At 40.1% G+C, this 24679-nt stretch overlaps 1 protein-coding gene across 1 annotated transcript; it reads right to left on the reverse strand.

Annotated features, from left to right (window-relative positions):
- Positions 1-13256: 13256 nt before the first annotated feature.
- Positions 13257-21004, reverse strand: LOC125280322 (gastrula zinc finger protein XlCGF57.1-like). Its single transcript, XM_048210797.1, has 2 exons — positions 20556-21004; positions 13257-15003 (listed from the first exon to the last, which is right to left on the reverse strand). Exon 2 carries the CDS (start codon positions 14996-14998, stop codon positions 13586-13588), a length of 1413 nt encoding a protein of 470 aa, XP_048066754.1. The 5' UTR covers positions 14999-15003; positions 20556-21004; the 3' UTR covers positions 13257-13585.
- Between the last annotated feature and the right edge of the window lie 3675 nt (positions 21005-24679).

Raw genomic sequence — 24679 nt, forward strand, 5'->3', positions numbered from 1 at the left:
AAAACTGACATGTGTGCACGATGTTATTTTTGAAACCGGAGAGGTTGAAATGTCCGTTTATGAAAATAGCCGCCCACGTGTAAACGTAGCCTAAGATCAGACAAGGAGTGCAGGGAGTGAGTCCATTATAAAGAGACTGCAGATGATCAAGTCCAGGTGGAGGTGATGAGTGATTGGGAGATGACGAGGAAGTGAGTGCAGGTGTGGGAACACAAAGGATCTTGGGAAATGGAGTCTGGGAACAAAGGGAACTGTGACAAGAGGTGTGGAAATACTACCAAAGCGACTTACATTGCATTATACTATACATTTGTATCTGAGTATGTGCAATCCCTGGGATCGAACCCACGACCTTGGCATTGCTAGTGCCATGCTCTAACCACTGAGCTACAGGAAAGCATACACAGACTGGAAGTGCTCTCTCTCTCTCCATTGTGTGGAGTATCTCATACAGTCGGTTAGGGCTTAATGGACGTAAACATTTGAAAACAGGATTCATGGATTCGGTCTTAAAGGGACCATAGCCTACTGTATATTTGTTATTAATGTTAATAAAAGAACAAAATATGTAAATTAATGTAAACATGGTAAATAAACCTACTGTATCTGAAAAACAAGATTATTTTATTTGTATCTCTATAGTATTTGTTGTATTGTTTGTAATTTGTTTGTACATTTCTTTTAACCCTTTAAAACCGGATGTGTCATCGGTGACACATCCAACCAAGCTGTATTCATGTTACCGTAACTCTTGAACCGTTGGCGGTATCGTAATAATTCAAATTGCTGCAGACAGTAGACAATATGGGCTTTTCAGCAATACATGGTAATTCCATGCCTTCCGTCAGCAAATGGCAGCCACTTTCAGGGAGAGCGGGTGGAAGCAGGATTTAAACTGAGAGATATGGAGCGTGGCAATTTAGTGAGATTTGGATCGCATAAATAATAGAAGAAACAAACAAAAACATTACGAAGGAGTACACAGTCGACTGTGATGATTTTTGATAAGACTTGGGAGGAGCCTAAGTGAGACTCGCATTTCGCATTTGGTGTGTGAATCTGTATAATGTGTCCGTGCGGTAAATGTATACATGCATATATGCGTGCATATGTGATGAGATTTTACCATAAAAATGAATAACAGTTTTCTCTTAATCTTATTAAGCACACACAGTAAGATTTGTTAACATTAGTTAATGCACTGTGAACTATCATGAACTAACAATGAATGACTATTATTATTAACTAACATAAACAAAGATTAATAAATACTATAGCAAATGTATTGCTCATTGTTAGTTGATGTTAGTTAATACATTAAAGTTAATAAATGAGACCTTATTGTAAAGTGTTACCATTTTTATTTATACTGTTTTTATTTCTATGATCAGTTTGTGGAAAGGAGTTCATTTAGGAGGTCAAAAGTTATAGAAGCTCATAAATCTGAAGAGACTGAAATCATAGAGAAGTCAGTCAGTTGAGTTAGTTACAAAACCTTTTACAGTACTTGAGTATTAATGTCTTTTACTGCATATGATAATTCATACTCAGAAAGTAGAACTGAAATGACATTCATTACAACATAATTAGTTAAAACATTTCAAATACACCTGCAGAATATTTTTTTTTTAGTCATGTATTTTGCCATTTAGGATTTCTTAAAAATAGTGTGTAAAAATCTTGTCTCGTCTCGTGAACTCAATCTCGAGTCTCGTCTCGTCAGATACCCGTCTCGTCACACCCCTAATATGTAGTATATGTATGATTGTATGAAATTTTTTTTCTCCTGAATGAAAACTGTGCAACCAAATGTCACATACGACTTGTATAGATGTAATATAGTTGAAGTTTCAAGTTTAAAGTGTTAGATTCTTTGTTCATCATTTTTCTCTTTTTTTCTAAATAAAAATCAGAAAATTTATTCTTGTTTTTTTTTTTTTTTTCGTCTATTTAAATTCTATTTACAAACTCACCTTATATATTAATGGACAATAACTGTACTTTATTGAAAGCCAGTTGTTTTCTGAAAAAAAAAAGACACCTTGCACTTGAAGATAGCACATTGTTTGAGAATTTTCTAATAAAAAAAACATAATATGTGAAAACGGGATATTTTTATTGCTTTAGGTTCTAAAGGGTTAAATATAGCAACTAAAAAAAATAGCAACTAAAAAAAATAGCAAATATTATATATATTGAAAAAAAAGAAGAGGAAGAGAAATTAATACATGTATAGGTATCGGTATCGGCAAGTACTAGAAAAAAGTATTGGTACTCGTACTCTGTCCTTAAAAAATGGTATCGGTGCATACCTAATAAAAAGTATTATTGTTGCTTTATAATATTAAGGTTGAAACACTGTAGTCACATGAACTGTAGCTTTTTGGGCATTGAGAAAGGGAGTGTTATTGCTGGTGATGCAAGCCTCACTGAGCCATCGGATTTTATCAAAAATATCTTAATTTGTGTTCTGAAGATGAATGAAGGTCTTACAGGGTGTGGAACGACATGAGGATGATGTTGTAAGAGATGGCTCTGCGTAAGAGATCTCTCTCTCTCTTCTTGATTGCGAATAGCAAAAATGCATCACAGACAAATGGTTTAATTGTACTGCATATAGAAACGGCTGGTAATATAACGTCTATATAGCAATAATAAACAGCATGTGTATTTTCTTAATTTCTCTAGTACCGACAGTAATGTAGGAGTTTATCGATACTGCAGCTTTCATAATTTAGCCCTAGGGGTCAGAAGCAATTCCTCTTTAAGACTAAAATATTACTCTGAGCGGCTTTATACATATCCATACAGAAGCACTGAAGTCACTGCAGAGTGTGAGACAAGAAATGAAAGCTTCTCCTCACTTTCATATCTCTAACCTTCAAGGCTGAAGCCTCTGTCCAATTATCATCCTTCACAATATTAGGAATATGTTTACCATCTTTCTATGCCTCCAGTGTTTTCTACCCCTCATGGAGGATTCACTACATCCTGACTCTCTGAGCAATACAAGGACTGTGCATACCTAAACACATCTGCAGCCGTGAGCATAAGTAAAATCACGCAGAAAATTAATAAAAACAATCTTCGCTGTTTACTGCTAAAAAACAAAAAACAAACAAACAAAAAAAACGATGTTGTAAACTATATTGAAAAATGTCTAACATTGTTGCAAAAAACTGTGAAGCAGATATAAAAATATGCAAAATTAAACAGATAAAATATTTAATTTGAACTGATTTTGACAAGATGAAAGTTTCTCAAACCTCCCTTTAGTGAACATTTGTTGAAAAATCAGTACCTATTTCATAGTTTAACTGCATATCTAAATGTGCAGAAGTGCTTGAATCTTTCTAACATGAATGTTGTTCAGCATCATGAATGAATGAAGAATAAACACCAACCTCTTTGTTCTTCAGTATCTTTAGTGTGTTTCATTCTGCAGGGTTCTGGATCACTCATGTTCTCACTGTCCTCTTTAATAAACTCAGTCTTTGCAGATTTCAGCTCTTCCTGATGCTCTGATGCTCGTCTGATGGGAATATTCCTGTATTTATTGGAGAACTGATGTGGGAGGAGCTTCACTGATGATGAACTGATGTGGGAGGAGCTTCAGTGATGATGAACTGATGTGGGAGGAGCTGCTCTGACAAAATCAAAAATATATCAGTTGCTAAGTATTTTTAATAATAATAATAATAATAATAATAATAATAAAAGCTGCAAGCAGCATTTACCGGGATTCAAGCATTTAAGGCCTTTAAGCACATAAAAAGGTATTATATTTTATTCAGCAAGCCTGTAAACACTAATTAGATCATAAATGGAAAAGACTAAGACTTAAAAGACCTAAAAGACTTGCCTCTATTAGCTGTAAATAGTCTTTTCCATCTATGATCGAAATGTTTACAGGCTTGCTGAATAAAATATAATACCTTTTTATGTGCTTACATTGTTTTTATCCACCATATTACTACGCGACTGTTGTACCGTCCGAATGATGGCCAAAACTATACAGATGAGTTATTGAAAAAATAATACTGTAATTTATCACATTATGACATTAAAACAACAATAATTAACAAGAAACACTACATTAACAAGATAGATAAATAACTACTATACAACACCATATATCCAAATTAATCTGAATATAGTTTTAGATTATATAATCTAAATAAGGTAATTCAATCATTAACTTTAGTTAGTTTTGTACAGAAACTGACGATGATCATAAAAACTTTAGAAAGGGAGAAAAAAAGAGCACCACAAAGCAACATTTAATGTTTCCAGAGTCAAACTATATGAACATTTATATATTTTTAAAATGTCTCACCTGAATCATGACAGGCTCGATGTATTTAGCAGTCTCTGTTCCAGTTTAATAATGTAAAGTAACTAAGTTGATCTGCCAAAGACATAGAATGATAGAAATTTAGAAATCAAAAGACAGAAATGAAATGGCAGCAGCAACACTATTCACATCAATTCCCCTCACAGATCTCAAACTTTGACTTTTGACATTCAGTAAAAGTTCTCACCCCAAACAAAGAAACAACAACTTAAACGAACACACAAAATCGCTCAATCAAACTGTATGAAGTGTGTTTGATGGTTGTGAAATATGAGAAATACCGTGAACTGCTCTCCTCACCTCAGAAGATCGACGCTGACTGAAACTGAACGCAAATAACAGTGCAGCTGCAGAGATAACACGAGCTGTCCAAATAATAACATTTCAAGAAGCTTGTAATTCACTTCAGGTGCTTTGAGGGATGTGTAAGAGCCAAAAAACAACCTGTCCCGACCGGTTTATGCTTAAGCTGTTTATGACCTTACTCCAGTAAAAGAAATAAAGTTACTGCGTTTACCTGACCATGTGTGTTGATGGCTTATTTAGCCTAATCGACTTAAAAGAGTTAGTTCACACAAAAATAAAAATAATGTCATTTATTACTATTATTTCTACATGAGTAAGAACACATCTTCAGAATACAAATTAAAATATTTTTGATGAAATCTGATGGCTCAGTGAGGCCTCTATAGGCAATGCCACTTAACTTCTCAAGATCCAGAAAGCTAAAAAAGGTTCAATAGTTCAATCTTAATATTATAAAGCAAAAAAGAAAACTTTTTGTGTGACAAAAAAATAAATAATAATGACTTTTCAACAATCTAGTGATGGCCAATTTCAGAACACTGCTTTGAATCTTTTGTTTCGAATCACAATCTCAATTAATTTTCAAAGTCTAGCTACATTAATACTTTCAGATTAATTAATTATAAGAAAAATAGACAAACACAGTAATTTTCAACACATGGACTGATAGACAGAAGCAACCTGGATTTAGGCACATTGTGACCTTTTAGGTCAGGAAAAGGTGCCGACAGGTCCCAAGTAGACTGTCATCAATACAGGACCTGCACACATACACAGGATTCACAGCTTCTTCAAGGTTGGAGTTGCTCTGAGCTTTAACTATAAACAGGAAATATTCCCAAAACATACTGATAACATGTTCTTGTTTTTCACATCATAGTTTGTCTGTCTGTTGTCGACAGATGTCAGCGCCACGAGACAGAAGGATGAAGGCCGGGACAGGAGAGACTCTTTCTGGCCCCATATCATCGGTTGTTGGTGGGACGGGAGGATGAAGGCCGAGGCGGGATATAGTTGGTTAAGCCCCATTCACCAATAACAGCGGATTATCAGTGAATCCCAGTTGTTTCTGATGAAAGTTTTTAAAACTATCAGGTGTAAAATGATCACTGCAGTCAGCAGAGACAAAATTAATCCACCCCTTCTTCATATCATCATTTTTAGTAAATTTAAATAAGAAGACTGAGCTGTTTTGTGTATTATTGCAAACAGATAAAATGCATTTGCGTAACGAAGGCATTGTTAGCAAGCAAAATGTAGGCTGTATATTTTACGGTAATGACACTCGAGATTAAACGGGCGAGCTGCTGTAGCCTTTAGCGTTAGGGGTGGCGCTATGCTCAGTGGAGCTAGTGTGTCATCAGCAGTTATATAGTGTTAAGGGCGGGGCCATGCTCAGTGGAGCTAGTGCGTCATCGACAGTTATATAGCGTTAGGGGCGGGGCCATGCTCAGTGGAGCTAGTGCGTCATCGACAGTTATATAGCGTTAGGGGTGGGGCCATGCTCGGTGGTGCTAGTGCGTCATCGACAGTTATATAGCGTTAGGGGTGGGGCCATGCTCGGTGGTGCTAGTGCGTCATCGACAGTTATATAGCGTTAGGGGCGGGGCCATGCTCGGTGGCGCTAGTGTGTCAGTTATATAGTGTTAGGGGCAGGGCCATGCTCGGTGGTGCTAGTGCATCATCGACAGTTATATAGCGTTAGGGGCGGGGCCATGTTCGGTGGCGCTAGTGTGTCAGTTATATAGTGTTAGGGGCAGGGCCATGCTCAGTGGAGCTAGTGCGTCATCGACAGTTATATAGCGTTAGGGGTGGGGCCATGCTCGGTGGTGCTAGTGCGTCATCGACAGTTATATAGCGTTAGGGGCGGGCCATGCTCGGTGGCGCTAGTGTGTCAGTTATATAGTGTTAGGGGCGGGGCCATGCTCGGTGGTGCTAGTGCATCATCGACAGTTATATAGCGTTAGGGGCGGGGCCATGTTCGGTGGCGCTAGTGTGTCAGTTATATAGTGTTAGGGGCAGGGCCATGCTCAGTGGAGCTAGAGCGTCATCGACAGTTATATAGCGTTAGGGGCGGGGCCATGCTCGGTGGTGCTAGTGCGTCATCGACAGTTATATAGCGTTAGAGGTGGGACCATGCTCGGTGGTGCTAATGCGTCATCGACAGTTATATAGTGTTAGGGGCGGGACCATGCTCGGTGGTGCTAGTGCGTCATCGACAGTTATATAGCGTTAGGGGCGGGGCCATGCTCGGTGGCGCTAGTGTGTCAGTTATATAGTGTTAGGGGCAGGGCCATGCTCAGTGGAGCTAGAGCGTCATCGACAGTTATATAGCGTTAGGGGCGGGGCCATGCTCGGTGGTGCTAGTGCGTCATCGACAGTTATATAGCGTTAGGGGTGGGGCCATGCTCGGTGGTGCTAGTGCGTCATTGACAGTTATATAGCGTTAGGGGCGGGGCCATGCTCGGTGGTGCTAGTGTGTCAGTTATATAGTGTTAGGGGCAGGGCCATGCTCGGTGGTGCTAGTGCATCATCGACAGTTATATAGCGTTAGGTGCGGGGCCATGTTCGGTGGCGCTAGTGTGTCAGTTATATAGTGTTGGGGCAGGGCCATGCTCAGTGGAGCTAGAGCGTCATCGACAGTTATATAGCGTTAGGGGCGGGGCCATGCTCGGTGGTGCTAGTGCGTCATCGACAGTTATATAGCGTTAGGGGTGGGGCCATGCTCGGTGGTGCTAGTGCGTCATCGACAGTTATATAGTGTTAGGGGCGGGACCATGCTCGGTGGTGCTAGTGCGTCATCGACAGTTATATAGCGTTAGGGGCGGGGCCATGCTCGGTGGCGCTAGTGTGTCAGTTATATAGTGTTAGGGGCAGGGCCATGCTCGGTGGTGCTAGTGCATCATCGACAGTTATATAGCGTTAGGTGCGGGGCCATGTTCGGTGGCGCTAGTGTGTCAGTTATATAGTGTTAGGGGCAGGGCCATGCTCAGTGGAGCTAGAGCGTCATCGACAGTTATATAGCGTTAGGGGCGGGGCCATGCTCGGTGGCGCTAGTGTGTCAGTTATATAGTGTTAGGGGCAGGGCCATGCTCAGTGGAGCTAGAGCGTCATCGACAGTTATATATCGTTAGGGGTGGGGCCATGCTCGGTGGTGCTAGTGCGTCATCGACAGTTATATAGCGTTAGGGGCGGGGCCATGCTCGGTGGCGCTAGTGTGTCAGTTATATAGTGTTAGGGGCAGGGCCATGCTCGGTGGTGCTAGTGCATCATCGACAGTTATATAGCGTTAGGGGCGGGGCCATGTTCGGTGGCGCTAGTGTGTCAGTTATATAGTGTTAGGGGCAGGGCCATGCTCAGTGGAGCTAGAGCGTCATCGACAGTTATATAGCGTTAGGGGCGGGGCCATGCTCGGTGGTGCTAGTGCGTCATCGACAGTTATATAGCGTTAGGGGTGGGGCCATGCTCGGTGGTGCTAGTGCGTCATCGACAGTTATATAGTGTTAGGGGCGGGACCATGCTCGGTGGTGCTAGTGCGTCATCGACAGTTATATAGCGTTAGGGGCGGGGCCATGCTCGGTGGCGCTAGTGTGTCAGTTATATAGTGTTAGGGGCAGGGCCATGCTCAGTGGAGCTAGAGCGTCATCGACAGTTATATAGCGTTAGGGGTGGGGCCATGCTCGGTGGTGCTAGTGCGTCATCGACAGTTATATAGCGTTAGGGGTGGGGCCATGCTCGGTGGTGCTAGTGCGTCATCGACAGTTATATAGCGTTAGGGGTGGGGCCATGCTCGGTGGTGCTAGTGCGTCATCGACAGTTATATAGCGTTAGGGGTGGGGCCATGCTCGGTGGTGCTAGTGCGTCATCGACAGTTATATAGCGTTAGGGGCGGGGCCATGCTCGGTGGCGCTAGTGTGTCAGTTATATAGTGTTAGGGGCAGGGCCATGCTCGGTGGTGCTAGTGCATCATCGACAGTTATATAGCGTTAGGGGCGGGGCCATGTTCGGTGGCGCTAGTGTGTCAGTTATATAGTGTTAGGGGCAGGGCCATGCTCAGTGGAGCTAGAGCGTCATCGACAGTTATATAGCGTTAGGGGTGGGGCCATGCTCGGTGGTGCTAGTGCGTCATCGACAGTTATATAGCGTTAGGGGCGGGGCCATGCTCGGTGGCGCTAGTGTGTCAGTTATATAGTGTTAGGGGCAGGGCCATGCTCGGTGGTGCTAGTGCATCATCGACAGTTATATAGCGTTAGGGGCGGGGCCATGTTCGGTGGCGCTAGTGTGTCAGTTATATAGTGTTAGGGGCAGGGCCATGCTCAGTGGAGCTAGAGCGTCATCGACAGTTATATAGCGTTAGGGGCGGGGCCATGCTCGGTGGTGCTAGTGCGTCATCGACAGTTATATAGCGTTAGGGGTGGGGCCATGCTCGGTGGTGCTAGTGCGTCATCGACAGTTATATAGTGTTGGGGCGGGACCATGCTCGGTGGTGCTAGTGCGTCATCGACAGTTATATAGCGTTAGGGGCGGGGCCATGCTCGGTGGCGCTAGTGTGTCAGTTATATAGTGTTAGGGGCAGGGCCATGCTCAGTGGAGCTAGAGCGTCATCGACAGTTATATAGCGTTAGGGGCGGGGCCATGCTCGGTGGTGCTAGTGCGTCATCGACAGTTATATAGCGTTAGGGGTGGGGCCATGCTCGGTGGTGCTAGTGCGTCATCGACAGTTATATAGTGTTGGGGCGGGACCATGCTCGGTGGTGCTAGTGCGTCATCGACAGTTATATAGCGTTAGGGGCGGGGCCATGCTCGGTGGCGCTAGTGTGTCAGTTATATAGTGTTAGGGGCAGGGCCATGCTCAGTGGAGCTAGAGCGTCATCGACAGTTATATAGTGTTAGGGGCATGGCCATGCTCGGTGGTGCTATTGCATCATCGACAGTTATATAGCGTTAGGGGCGGGGCCATGTTCGGTGGCGCTAGTGTGTCAGTTATATAGCGTTAGGGGCGGGGCCATGCTCAGTGGAGCTAGAGCGTCATCGACAGTTATATAGCGTTAGGGGCGGGGCCATGTTTGATGGCTCTAGTGCGCCATCAACAGTTATGTAGTGTTAGGAGCAGGCCATGCTCGGTGGGCTCTAGTGTGTCAGAAAGTTGTATAGTGTTAGGGGCGGGGCCTGCTTGGTGGCTCCAGTGCGTCATCGACAGTTATGTAGCGTTAGGAGCAGGCCATGCTCGGTGGGCTCTAGTGTGTCAGAAAGTTGTATAGTGTTAGGGGCGGGGCCATGCTTGGTGGCGCTAGTGCGTCATCGACAGTTATATAGTGTTAGGGGCGGGGCCATGCTCGGGGGCTCTAGTGCGTCATCGACAGTTATGTAGCGTTAGGGGAGGGCCATGTTCGGTGGCTCTAGTGCGTCATCGACAATTATATAGCGTTAGGGGCGGCACCATGCTCGGTGGCTCCAGTGCGTTATCAACAGTTATGTAGTGTTAGGGGAGGGCCATGCTTGGTGGCTCTAGTGCGTCATCGACAATTATATAGCGTTAGGGGCGGCACCATGCTCGGTGGCTCTAGTGCATCATCGACAGTTATATAGTGTTAGGGGTGGGGCCATATGGCAAGCCGTTTTAACATTTAACAGCTAGACTGGATATGTGTTGCGGATATCTGTATTTCAGTTTTGCCTCGTCAAAAAGAACATTTCGGATGTCCGCAACTACATTCTTCCTATCCATAATTGTCATTTCAGATATCCACAAAGACATTCTAGGACAAATGACATCACTTTTGCCATTCATTTGTATGGGGTTTATCATTGTGAATGTGAATGATATGTTAATTTGAATTACGGATTTCTGTATCTGAATTGTAGATATCTGTAATTCCAGTTTGAGATATCTACAATTTGATTCTGACTAGTCACAACTCCTGTTCAAGATATCTTTAATTCAACTCAATTCAAGATATCTACATGTTCCTTTTCAGATATCTCAAATTAAGTTTTGACTAGGCGAAATGACGTTGCAGATATCTGTAACTGGAATTAAGACTAGTCAAAATGGCATTGTAGATATCTCAAACTGGAGTTAGGGATAGTCATAATTTAATTGTAGATATCTATTATCAAGTTATAGATATCTTGAAATTCATTTTGATTAGAGATATCTGAAATTTGAGATATCTGTAAATTTCATTCTGCCTAGTCAAAATGTAATTGCCGATATCTTGAATTAGAGTTTTGACTAGGCGAAATGACGTTGCAGATATCTTTATGCAAATTAGGCCGGCACTTTTAGACGGGAGCAGAGCGTGTTGTTGTTCTAATCATTCAAATCGCACCTGTTAACTCGTAAGTAGCACTGATTGGCACAATGCCATCACTAGTCATAATGACGTTTGAGATATCTTTAACCTACATTCTGCCTAGGCAAAACTGAATTACAGATATCTGCAATTGTCATTTAAGATGTGTGACGAGTTGAATGTCGTTTTCAATGACCTCATTGCAGATATCTGTAATTCAGTTTTGCCTAGTCAAAACTGCATTACAGATATCTTTATCTGTCATTTCGACTAGTCACAATTACGTTACAGATATCTCGAATGACAATTCCAACTATCCAAAATGTAATTACGACTAGTCAAAAAGACGTTGGTGATATCTACAACGTTAATTCCAGATAGTCGAACTTAACTTTTAAATGTTAAAACGGCTTTCCATAAGGGCCATGCTCGTTGGCTCCAGTGCATCATGGACAGTTAGCGTTCACGCGGCCTCGTAATTCCTGTAGTTACGGGATTCTAGCTTGTAAAAAGCGTTCATGTCCTTGTAGAGCTCGTAATTACAGCTTGTACGCTGGGAGTTTTCTGAAAGCTCCCACATGTACCACGTGGCCGCTGTACCACCTGACCGCTGTAGATTCATTTAGGCGTTGATAGTGGTGCCATGGAAACACATAATTCCCAGTCCAAAGAACCAAAAGGACGTGAACAGCTCCGAATATAACGTCACGTGTTGTCATTTCAAGATTCCGGTAAATACGAGGTGACGTGAATGCAGCTTTATATAACGTTAGGGGTGGGGCCATGCTCGGTGGCTCAGGTCACCGTGGTAATCTTAATTTTAAGTAGTTTTTACTTACATTTTTGTCTTACATCATTCTTCTCCAAAGGCAAGATCTTCGAGCAGCTGTCTGACATCTTCTTTGGCTTCAGATATTGCTAACACTGAGAAAAACTGCACTAGATAGGGTTTGTGGAGTTACTCGTGCTGTGAGGTGTTAGTGAGCCTGTCATTCACATCTTTATTTTTTAGCAGGACCTATAATTACATACAAGGGAAAATACCGTGACAAAAAGCGTAAAAAAAAAAACGTGTTTGTATACATCACAGTTTGAGATTATATACATCACAGTTTGAGATTATATACACAGACATAAAGCATGATGACAAGGTTAAATATTTTGAATAAATCATAATGCATAAAAGTATTTATTTTTTTTATTTATAAGCCTGAAACTAGAGCTAATTCAACAAGAAAAAGTAGAAAACAAAGGAGATTTAAGCCAGTTTTGCTTGTGGATGAACATTTTTGCATATAAAATGAAGTAATTAACAACAAATTCACGCAAATTTAGGTTTTTGTGACAAAAAAAAATATATATATATATATATATATAATAACAACTTTAAATTAACCCAAAATACTGTATATTAGTTGTACTGCAATTACTGGGCAGCTGTTTCTTTAACAAGAAAATAAGCAAGTTTAATCAATATCAAGATATTTACAGATAGATTAAAGCTGCAGTCCACAACTTTTTTTGGTTAAAAATTATCCAAAATCAACTTTTGAACAAGTACATAACCAGCCAGTGTTCAAAACTATCTAATTATCTTGTCTCGATTCATGACGGTTAGCTTGTAATAATGTTTTATAATAAGAGCGAACTGGCGGATTTCCGTGGGAAATTCAAGCATGCAGCAGTTCCTCTGTGCGTCATTACGTCACGTCCGTAAACAAAGGAAGGATTTCAGGCTAATCGGTTTAATCACGTGAGGACGCTGCCGGTAGCGGCACATTTATAGCCTTTTCTCACAGCAGCTGAAATAATTAAACTTATCATTTTGATGGCGGATTGTAATCCAGAAAGGTCCAAATGACAATCATCAGTGCCAACTGGAGATTAAACCGTAGTCAAAAAGCAAAAGACTTCGGACTGTGGAGTGGATACCGAAATTGAAATCTACAGGTAACGCTAATACACACTAAATACACAGTCACGCAGTGCTGATGTTGTTAACATTAACAATTTGAGAACAATATAACAGTAATAATAATTTGCACGGTTTGGTGTGATCAGAGCTAAGTGATCGTTAGATTTAATCATCATTGGCAGCGTGATTTATTGTAGGCCTAATACTTTTTTTTCCTAAGTTGGTCAAAACAAAAGTGGCAGAAATGTTACTCACTTGTTCAGATGATATTTTCCAGTGAAAATTCTTATATTGGTCATACTTTCAAGACGTAGAGTCTGTGATTCTGAAGTTCAGTATCCACACCGTCATAGTGATTGACAGCAAGCATTAGATTCATCCGCGCTGACGAGCTGTGCCGACGCACAACGCACGTACAGATAACTGTTCCGCATATGACTGCAATCGCATGTTTCAAACAGAGATGGCGACAAAGAGGAAAAACTGCGGACAGCAGCTTTAATTAAACCTTTAAGTTGTTGGCCAGTTAGCACAATCATCTAATGGGCATTCATTGGTGTAGTTTTGACATTATTATGGAGATATAAAAGATCACAATCTCTATGATTCTCTTGAAAACGTCTTCAAGATATAACATGATATAAACTCATCAGATCGCCCAGCACTACAATCAACCAACAAAATGTCCTGTCACTCATCATGGCTGTTAGGAAACTAAGTGGTTTCTCCATTAAGTGGTTTCTCCACTGCATGGATCTTCATGTGTAGATTTAGAGAGCGTTTAATAGCGAAACTCTTTCCACACTGATCACATGTGTGCGGCTTCTCTCTGCTGTGGATCCTCTCATGTCTTTTCAGAGATGATGACTGACTGAATCTCTTGTCACAATGTGAACACTTGTAAGGTTTTTCTCCAGTGTGAATTCTCTCATGTGTTTTCAGAGATGATGACACACTGAATCTCCTGTCACAGTGTGAACACTTGTAAGGTTTTTCTCCAGTGTGAATTCTCTGGTGACGTTTTAAATGTTTCGCTGAAATAAAAGTCTTCTCACACTCAAAGCACATGTACTCTCTCACACCAGTGTGTATTTTCTGGTGTGCATGTAAATATGACAGCAGTGAAAAACTCTTTCCACACACAGAACATGAATGTGGCTTCTCCTTCATATGAACTGTCAGGTGTATCTTCAGATCTGGTGACCTAAGAAATGTTTTGCCGCATTGATCACATGTGAACGGCTTCTCTCCAGTGTGAACTCTCATGTGAAGCTCAAGACTTGATTTATGTTTGAAACTCTTCCCACACTGATCACATGTGAACGGTTTCTCTTCGGTGTGGATCATCATGTGAGCATTAAGATTTTTTCTGTGAGCAAATCTCTTTTCACACTGAAAACACATGTATGGCTTCTCTCCAGTGTGAACTCTCATGTGAAGCTCAAGACTTGATTTATGTTTGAAGCTCTTCCCGCACTGATCACATGTGAACGGTTTCTCTCCAGTGTGGATTCTCATGTGAAGCTCAAGACTATGTTTGGTTGAGAATCTCTTTTCACACTGTTCACACATGAAAGGCTTTTCTCCAGTGTGGATTCTCATGTGACTCTTAAGGTTTCCTGAATCTGTGAAACTCTTCCCACATTGATCACATGCGTACGGCTTCTCTCCAGTGTGGATCCTCATGTGTCTCTTAAGTTTATCTGATTCTGTGAAACTAAACCCACATTGATCACATGCGTACGGCTTCTCTCCAGTGTGGATTTTCATGTGTCTTTTATGTTTTGATGAATCCATAAAGCTCTTCCCGCATTGATCACATGTGAACGGTCTCTCTCCAGTATGAACTCTTACATGAACCTCAAACTGTTGTTTGGTTAAGAATTTCCATCCGCATTGATCACATGTAAATGGCATCTCTCCGGTGTGGATCATCATGTGGCGCTCAAGATTTTGTTTGTTTGAGAAACTCTTTCCACACTGAGTGCAGGTTGTAGATTTCTTGGCTCTTCTTTTCTTTAAAAATGTCTTTTTAGTCTTTGAGCGACTCAAAGGTTTTTCTCCAGGTTTGTCATGATGTTTCTGCTCCATTTCACTCCGTTCTTCACTCTCCTCGCTCTCTTCCATCAGGTCTGAAATCAAAGTAAAAAATAATTATTTAATTTTTAGTGCATCAAAATAATTTAAAGTCCCTGTAAAGTCAATTCTGAGAATTCTTTCTAAATACTTTATAAATGTTATAAATGTATTGCTGAAACACATTACAGAGTCTGTGAATTGTGTAATGCTTAATTGTGAAGTTAGAGCGTTAAACAGTTTTTCACCAAGTCTCTGCTCAGGATTTTTTGAGCGGAGCTATAACGGGGGTCTGATGACGCACATCGTCCCCCGAGCATAGTCCTTCTCCTAACACTATATAACTGATGCACCGAGTGTGGCGCCGCCTCTACAGTGGTTCACTCGCTCAATCTCGAGTGTCATTACAGTTATACAGCCCTTTGCACATTTATGGTGCGTTCACACTTGTAGTTCGGTTCGTTTGGTTCATTTGGTCCGGACCAAAGAAGAAAAAAAAAACATTTAGTCCTAGTCCGATTAGCGTTCAGATTGGCAATTTTATCACCGAACCAAAAGATACTGAACCTTCAGGCATAGGGATACATTCACAACATAATTGGTCGGATTTTATGACGTATTGCCTATTTTGAGACGGATCTTACCGAACATCCAAAACAATGCTGTTTTCTGAGGTAAATGCGCTCGTTGTGTGTGTGTAGCGGGGCGTAGCCTGCATGTGATGGTATTTTGACCAGCTGGAAACTCTTGAAGAGTTTATAAAATATGCAAAGTAGTCAAAACAGCGGCGAGAATCCATCCGTCACACACAAATGATCTGCTGCGTGGAGACGCGCGTCTGATGCCTGTCATGGGCAAACTCGCATCTATGACGAGAAAAACCGACATACGTGAGGATTCTGTCCATTTTAGGGTCTCATCTTCCTGTTTTTGGTTCGGTTACATGTCTTTGGTCCGTGTTGCGTTCATATATCATTCGAACCGCACCAGAGTTTGTTTGGAAGCGGACCGAGACCCATCTTTTCAGCGGTCTCGGTCCGCTTGTTTGGTGCGCACCAGGGTTCAGATGGCAGCGTTCACATATGTTCAAATGAACCACACTAACCAGCAAATCGCACCAGGGTTCGTTTTAATTGAACCAAACATGACAAGTGTGAACACACCTTTAGCTAGTAATGCCTTCGTCACGCAAATGCATATTACATGGTTGTTATAATATACAATATGCTCGGTCTCCTTATTTACATTTCCTAATACGACGATATGAAGGATTCTAAAGTGATCGTTCTACACCGGATAGTTTTACAAACTTTCATCAGACAGCTGGGAATCACAGATAATCCGCTGTTTTTTTGGTGAATGGGGCTGAACAGACCTCGTCCCACCGATAACCGATGATATATGGGGCCGGACAGAGTCTCTCCCGTCCCGCGGCACCGTCATTTGTCGACTCGGCAACAGTCGGCAGTACATGCCCATCAATGTGCAAGTTGCAGAGTTTGCTTATGTTATAATTAGTAGTAGTCCACAGTAACTGTACTAAAATTTGCAACCCTCTAAATTATTCTTTTTATATGCATCAGTATGTTTGACTCATTATACTCAAGTCAGTTGAGACGTGGGCGCGGTTTCAGCGCTGACAGAGGACACGCCCCCAGCGTTTGAGAGCAGAGAGCGCTGCCTATTTTTTCGAGATTTTGATAACTTATTTCATTTACTTTAATTTAGATTTTTTTAATCATTCAAATTTGGCTGGGTGGTTAATAACACATTTTTCTGCGGTGTGACAAACTCAGAACACATACTTTTAAATGACTTTACAGGGACTTTAAAAATCGGGGGTCCCGCGAACTAGCGATCTGCAGGGGGGCGTCCCCGAGGCCCGCGACGGATGTGGCCGCTCAAGGGCCCGGAGGGAGACCTTGTCATCTGAGTTTGAGCTCGCGGGGACCTTCGGTTCCTGAGTTAAGAGCAAAAATGACATTTTAAATCGTGCCTGCTGGTTTTTGGCTAATATCTCGGCGAAAATTAAATGAAAATGCCTGAAATTCATAGTGTGGACAGACTTCATCTAGACGGTTCGAATGAGCCCTGTGCTGTCTGGATTAGTTGAGATTTCATTTATAAACATAGGAATATTGTCATTTTTCATCATTGTGACTGTTATAACTTCTATACCTGTTGCCCAATCTCCACAAAATTTGTCATGCTTATTTAGAAACATATGTGGCATATGCTCACTTATTTTCGTGAAGTTCTGAGTTTTTGTTTAGGATTTATAGGCTTTTGAGTATATTTTGCCACACCCATTTTCTAAATGACCCTGTTATAGCAACCCAAATAATAAAGTTGAACTTTTTTGGATAATTATTGATCTAGAGTGTCCAGAGAATTGTCCTGCATTGGTTTTGTTCAGATCAGGTGAAAAACCTAGGACTAGCTTGCAAAAGTAGGTTTTTCACATAATCATGAATATTTAATGAACGATTTGATTGACAGCATTGGTTCTTGAGGCAAAGTTGTTCAGCATGAGGAGATCTATCAAATGATATGCATATTGTCTGTATGTATGAAACACCACATGATTACAAAGGTGTAAAAAAAAAAAAAAAAGGTGTTAGCGCCAACTAGTGGCCGATTTCTTTCAAAATTCTTACAGACCTCTAGGACCATGAGTCGAACATGCCCACAGAGTTTTGTTCAGATCGGCCTCCGTTAACCTTGTCTAATAGGTGCTCAAACATCATTGACTGATGGCGGCCATGTTTTTTGAGATACGCCAATGTCCTCATAGACCATCATGCCCCCTTGGATCAAGACTCTGCATGCCAAATTTCAAAATGATCAGACTAATGATTTTTTTATCGTGACCAAAGAATGAGCCCATACACATGTGTACCGAGTTTGGTGCAAATATCTCATTTCGTTCTCGAGTTATAGCCATTTTAGTAAAAGTGGCTCCACCCACATCGTACATTTTGGCATCCCTTAATGACCGTGAATCAAAATTTAAACTTTTTGTTCGATAATTATTGATATTCACACTCCAGAGAACATTCCTGCACTGGTTTGGTTCCGATTGGGCGAAAAACCTAGGACTAGTTCACAAAAGTAGGTTTTTGAGAAAATTCAAAATGGCGGTAAATTTTTCCAGGTGCAAATAAAATCGGAGATATATGTTTTGTCCGTCGTGAGCCAAGGATTCCACTGATATAAGACACTTGATTCTAGGACAAACGGTCTAGGAGTTATTAGCGATTTTCTACTTTTGGTCGCTGTAGCGCCACCTATTGGCCGATTGGGGTCATACTCTCTCATCCTCTCCTCGATTTTTGTAAGATCATCTGACAAAGTTTCAAGTCTCTAGGCCTTACGGTTTGGGCTGCACGATCAGTTTTACTGCAGAAGAAAAATAATAAAAATCTGAGAAATTACAATAGGGTTTCAGCACTACGTGCTTGAACCGCTAATAATTAAAGCTGAAAGGGGTTTGAGCATTTAAGGCCTTTAAGCACATAAAAAGCTATTATATTTTATTCAGCAAACATTTAAACACTAATTAAATCATAGATGGAAAAGACTATTTACTATTCCTTATTAAATTGCCTCTATTAGCTGTAAATAGACTTGGGTAAAGTTGGTTTTATATTCGCACATTCGGACTTCTGATCAATTCAGACTTTCCAATAAATGTGCAATAAATTAATGTTTGCAAATTTTAAGCAGCGACATGATATTGACAACCAACGATTGTCAACTAAGGAGTCAAATTAATGCCTTAAAGTTTTGCACAAAAATAAAGTTTTGCAAAACAAAATAAAAAAAAAAAAAGAATTGAGCAATAAAAAAAATGTTTTGCAAACAAAAATAAAGAATTGCAAAGGAAAAATAAAGTATTGAGCAGAAAAAAATAAGTTTTGCAAACAAAAATAAATTGCAAAATAAAATAACGTAGTGCAAAAATAAAAATATAATCAATTACAAAAATCAATGACAGCTGTAATACTATTTTATCTTTGCCACATATTTTTCATGCTCAAACCTACTAAATAATTTGCAACGCTCATTTTATTCTGCGTTTCAGTCAAGCGTGCGCTCACGATACCGGTTTTCCTTTGCGCTGCACTTTTCTGTGCGGCTCTCTTTATGGCACTGGTTTGACGTGGGGGTGGAGTCAAGAAACGGGGACACGCCCCCACGAAACACGTCATCGGCAGGAGACGCAGATCGAACAGAACAGATCAAGCATAGAGACAGAGCGCATTTTTTATAATCTGAAAACCATGCCCACCGGGGGGAAAACAATCCAACCGTCTCCACTGACTTTGTATTGCGTGAGGCTGCCTTCTTGTCTTTTCTGACTCATTACAATAAAACAGAACAATGCCTAAAAGCTGCTGTGTGACAAGGTGCACAGCTAACAAGCTAAAAAAAAACAGAAATAAGTTTTTATAAGCTGTCGACCCCAAAAAACTTAAGTTTTCAGGACACAAAAGTGGATACAGGCAGTGAGACAGAGCGCGAAACGGTCATATTACTATAAGAAATGCATTGGAGGGGGTCGTAATCGGCGACAACATATGCTAAACAAACCAACAAAAACAAACCATTCATTATTTTTAACCAAGTCAAAGAATTATTTCACCTGTCGCTGATTACGTTCCCCTCCAATGCATTTCGCGGGGGCGTGCCCCCGTTTCTTGACTCCACCCCCACGTCAAACCAGTGCCATAAAGAGAGCCGCACAGAAAAGTGCAGCGCAAAGAAAAACCGGTATCGTGAGCGCACGCTTGACTGAAACGCAGAATAAAATGAGCGTTGCAAATGATTTAGTAGGTTTGAACATGAAAAATGTGGCAAAGATAAAATAGGATTACAGCTGTCATTGATTTTTGTAATTGATTATATTTTTATTTTTGCACTACTTTATTTTATTTTCCAATTTATTATTTTTGTTTGCAAAACATTTTTTTATTGCTCAATTCTTTTTTGTGTTTTGCAAAACTTGATTTTTGTGCAAAACTTTAAGGCATTAATTTGACTCCATAGTCAACTTACAACATTTTTCACAGTCGATCAAAATAGGCAAGTATTGTTTTAATGGCATATTTACTTGTGAATGTCCACTGAATGTCCAATGTAGTGTGATTAACAAGGCTATTGAATACGGATGTCCGAATGTGCGAATATAAAACCAACTTTACCCAAGTTGTAAATAAAAATGAATAAAATATAATATTTTTTTATGTGCTTATATGTTTTTATCCTCTATATTACTACAAGCCGAATGATGTACAAGTACCGTCCAAATGATGGCCAAAACTATACAGATGAGTAACTGAAAAAATACTACTGTAATTTATCACAATATGACACTAAACAACAAATAACTACTCTACAACACCATATATCCAAATTAATCTAAATATAGTTTTAGATTATAAAACCTAAATAAGGTTATTCGATCATTAACTTGTTAGTTTTGTACAGAAACTGACGATGATCATAAAAACTTTAGAAAGAGAGAAAAAAAGAGCACCACAAAGCAACATTTAATGTTTCCAGAGTCAAACTATATGAACATTTATATAGTTTTAAAATGTCTCACCTGACTCATTACAGGCTCGATGTATTTAGCAGTCTCTGTTCCAGTTTAATAATGTAAAACAACTAAGTTGATCTGAAAAAGAGATTCAGAAATCAAAAGATAGAAATGAAATGGCCACAGCAACACTTTTCACATCAATTCCCCTCACAGATCTCAAACTTTGACTTTTGACATTCAGTAAAAGTTCTCACCCCAAACAAAGAAACAACAACTTAAACGAACACACAACACATCGCTCAATCAAACTGTATAAAGTGTGTTTGATGGTTGTGAAATATAAGTAATACCGTGAACTGCTCTCCTCACCTCAGAAGATCGACACTGACTGAAACTGAACATAAACGGGGCGCTGCAGCTCGGAGTAATGGGCGTGTCCAAGGTTTGTTTCAGGTTTCTCATTGGTGAAAGGAGCTTCTTGTTGGTCAATCTGAATCTGTTAGCGATGTCACGTGTCTGAAAAAATAACAGTGCAGCTGCAGAGATAACATGAGCTGTCAAAAACACTTAATAATAACATTTTTAATAAAAACATTATGAGGAATGCTGTTTCCGGGTAAAAAAACTTAGTTTTGCTTGAGAATACTATCTCAACAGCCGTTTATGAGCACTACTGATTCATATATAACGCTTCATATATATAATTCATATGAATACCGATTCATACATAACGCTTCATATGTATAATTCATATAAATACCGATTCATATAAATACCTATTCATATATAACGCATTTAATGCTTCAGTGGATGTGGGAACTTCCTGTTAAATAGATGAAACAACAGTGAATCCTACTGTGGTTTATTCCTAGAAACTTAAAAGGACATTATGCAGACAACTTGGCTGAGTTTACTGGAGGTCAAATTAATGCATATAATTTAGGCCAGACTCAACTTATTTTACCTTACGTGAGAATAATAAAGAATAAGGTTAAAAGTGTTAAGATCAAAGTTCACAGCGCAAAATAATATCTATGGAAGTGAAGGCACTAGTAGTGACATTTGTAATCGAAGAAAAACTCATTTTGTTAATTTTTCATGCTTTTACTCATATGCTATGGGACAATGTGTAATGTTTGTAGTGAAGCAGTGGAAAAACAAAATATTTGGAGCCTAAAGAACAAGATATGGTATGGAAATGTGTTTTTGACTGTGGCCATGTGTGAGAAAGATGCAGCTGTTAAGAGCTGTAACCCTGAAGGACAGGTGTGGATATAAAAGTGATAGGAATCCTTCCCTTCCTGGTCACACACTCCACAGCAACTTTTGTCTCTGTATGACTGACCTTTCTTGCAAGAAATAAAACTTTTGAAAGACAATTGGACGCGTTTGTACCTTATGCTGTGATACTTATTTGCCACCACGTCAATAGTAAATTAACAAAAACACTGCAAATTCTGTTCACAACAACAAAACTACAAAATCTATAAAAATCAACATAATCATACAAAATAACAACAAGGATTACACGCCTCCGGCTACTCTTTCTGCTGGTTGTGTAAAGCTGTGGTGAGATGGAGACAGTAATCATTTTATTTTGTAAAAACTGTTTAAAGTTCATAGTAATTGTTCTGACTTCATGAAGCCTCATAGTGTGAATGAACATAAAACTGACTAGAACAAACTGTAAAATGTATATTTGATACTTGATATCAAGGGTGAAACTGTTAACAGTGAGTTTGTAAATTGCTATGAATGAAATTAGCACAGCATGTTTGTAAATTAAATATTTGGTAAATTGAAATACTTTTGCATCTCTCAGAAATCAAAAGTAGGCTGCTATCAAATAAAACTCTACATCATACTGTAGGGGGAATTACAGTTAAAGACCAGATATGATGAATGAAGACCCAGAGTCAGAAGTGTAATCAACTGAAGAAAACTTTACTGAAGAATAGTTAAGTTTCATTTTCAATTATACACGTTTCAAAGTCTAGCTACGTTAATACTTTCAAATTAATTGACTCTGATTGGCTATGAAAAACAGACAAACATAGTAATTTTCAGCACATGGACTGATAGACAGAAGCAACCTGGATTTAGACACATTGTGACCTTTTAGGTCAGGAAAAGGCGCCGGTAGGTCCCAAGTTGACAGACAGTCCTTCACCAATACAGGACCTGCACACATACACAGGATTCACAGCTTTTTCAAGGTTGGAGTTGTCCTGAGCTTTAACTATAAACAGGAAATATTCCCAAAACAAACTGATAACATGTTCTTGTCTTTGTGAGAATTACAGACAATATTCATCTTTATTCTTTGGAAAAATACAGAGCAAGGTAAAACTTGTGTCACGTATCCCAAATGCTGCAGTGTCCTTTGTGACCCTAGCGGTCTTGGTCAGCTAGAAAAACATATATTTGTCTGAACACATATTCATGGCCTCTTAAAACTAATCAACAAGTCTATAGTTCATACATCAAACACAGACATTATAGAGAATACCAGTAAAGAACATTTCAACAACCAAACAATCATTTCTATGGTTGCATTTACTTAAAATCATTTAATGCATAAAAGGTTTATAAAGTATGTGTTCTGGAGTTTGTCACACCACAGAAAAACATGTAATTAAACATCCAGTCAAATTTGAATGATTAAAAAATATTGCTAAGTAAATTAAATAAGTTACCAAACTCATGAAAAAAATAAGCAGTATTCTCTGCTCTCAAACGCTGTGGGCGTGTCCGCTGTCAGCGCTGAAACCACACCCACTCGCAAGAGCTGCCGTCTCAACTTCTCCAAGAGTCAAACATACTGATGCATATAAACAAAAGAATCACATTAGTTAGAGGGTTGAAAAATTTAGTAGAGAGACTGTGGACTACCTACTAATTATAACATAATCACACAAGGCAACTTACACCCATTGGTGGGTACGTACTGCTGACTGTCTAATATACGATATGTGTATTTAAATGTTTAAAGTATTGTACAATAGGCCTATTTAATGTTTGTAAACATTCGGGATGCGCGCGCATCATGGTTGCAGAAAACCCGGGAGTGATAACCAGTACGACTAGAGAGTTACGACGAAGTGGTTCAAAGTAGTTAAGATTTAGAAACATTATAGAATATAATAATTATTATTATTTTTTTTTAAATGTTGTCCGCATATCACAGCAGCTTATCACCCAGCGATAAGCACTGTTATTTAAAAAAATTAACGTTACTGAGTGGGATACAGCTTACGGATCCGTTTGCCATAGCACCTTGTCAGTGGATAAATGATGAAACGAAATGGCCAAGCATCCAGTGGCCAGAGATATATAATTACCTGATTGACACCCCAAATGTTTATACTCAGGAGAAGCTATAAGTGTATAAGTCTCTTGACGCGTACAACTTTGTTTTTTGTTTTGTTTTGTTTTTGTTTAAGCCACGAATTAAAAGAATAAAAAAAGTTAATTTCAAGTTTATATCTCAAAATTCTGACTTTTGCAAGTGACGTAATTGTGACGTCTGCTCCAAAGGGGTCTATAATGATAAATGAATGAAATGATACACTATATTGCCAAAAGTATTGGGACACCCCTCCAAATCATTGAATTCAGGTGTTCCAATCACTTTCATGGCCACAGGTGTATAAAATCAAGCACCTAGGCATGCAAACTGCTTCTACAAACATTTGTGAAAGAAAGGGTCGCTCTCAGGAGCTCAGGGAATTTAGGAGACGTGAGACGTGTTCTCTGGAGTGACCAATCACGCTTCTCTGTCTGTCAATCAAATGGACGAGTCTAGGTTTGGTGGTTGCCAGGAGAACGGTACTTACCTGACTGCATTGTGCCAAGTGTAAAGTTTGGTGGAGGGGGATTATGGTGTGGGGTTGTTTTTCAGGGGTTGGTCTTGACCCTTAGTTCCAGTGAAAGGAACTCTTAATGCTTCAGCATACCAAGACATTTTGGACAATTTCATGCTCCCAACTTTGTAGAATCAGTTTGGGGATGGCCCCTTCCTGTTCCAACATTACTGCGCACCAGTGCAAGGTCCATAAAGACATGGATGAGCGAGTTTGGTGTGGAGGAACTTGACTGGCCTGCACAGAGTCCTGACCTTATCCCGATAGAACACCTTTGGGATGAATTAGAGCAGAGACTGTGAGCCAGGCCTTCTCGCCAACATC

Source organism: Megalobrama amblycephala, linkage group LG1 (assembly GCF_018812025.1).
Source record: "Megalobrama amblycephala isolate DHTTF-2021 linkage group LG1, ASM1881202v1, whole genome shotgun sequence".
Taxonomy (NCBI): domain Eukaryota; kingdom Metazoa; phylum Chordata; class Actinopteri; order Cypriniformes; family Xenocyprididae; genus Megalobrama; species Megalobrama amblycephala.

What these genes read in the sequence shown, in the direction of transcription:
- LOC125280322 (XM_048210797.1), bottom strand. Translation starts at nt 14,998, where the DNA reads ATGGAAGAGAGCGAGGAGAGTGAAGAACGGAGTGAAATGGAGCAGAAA.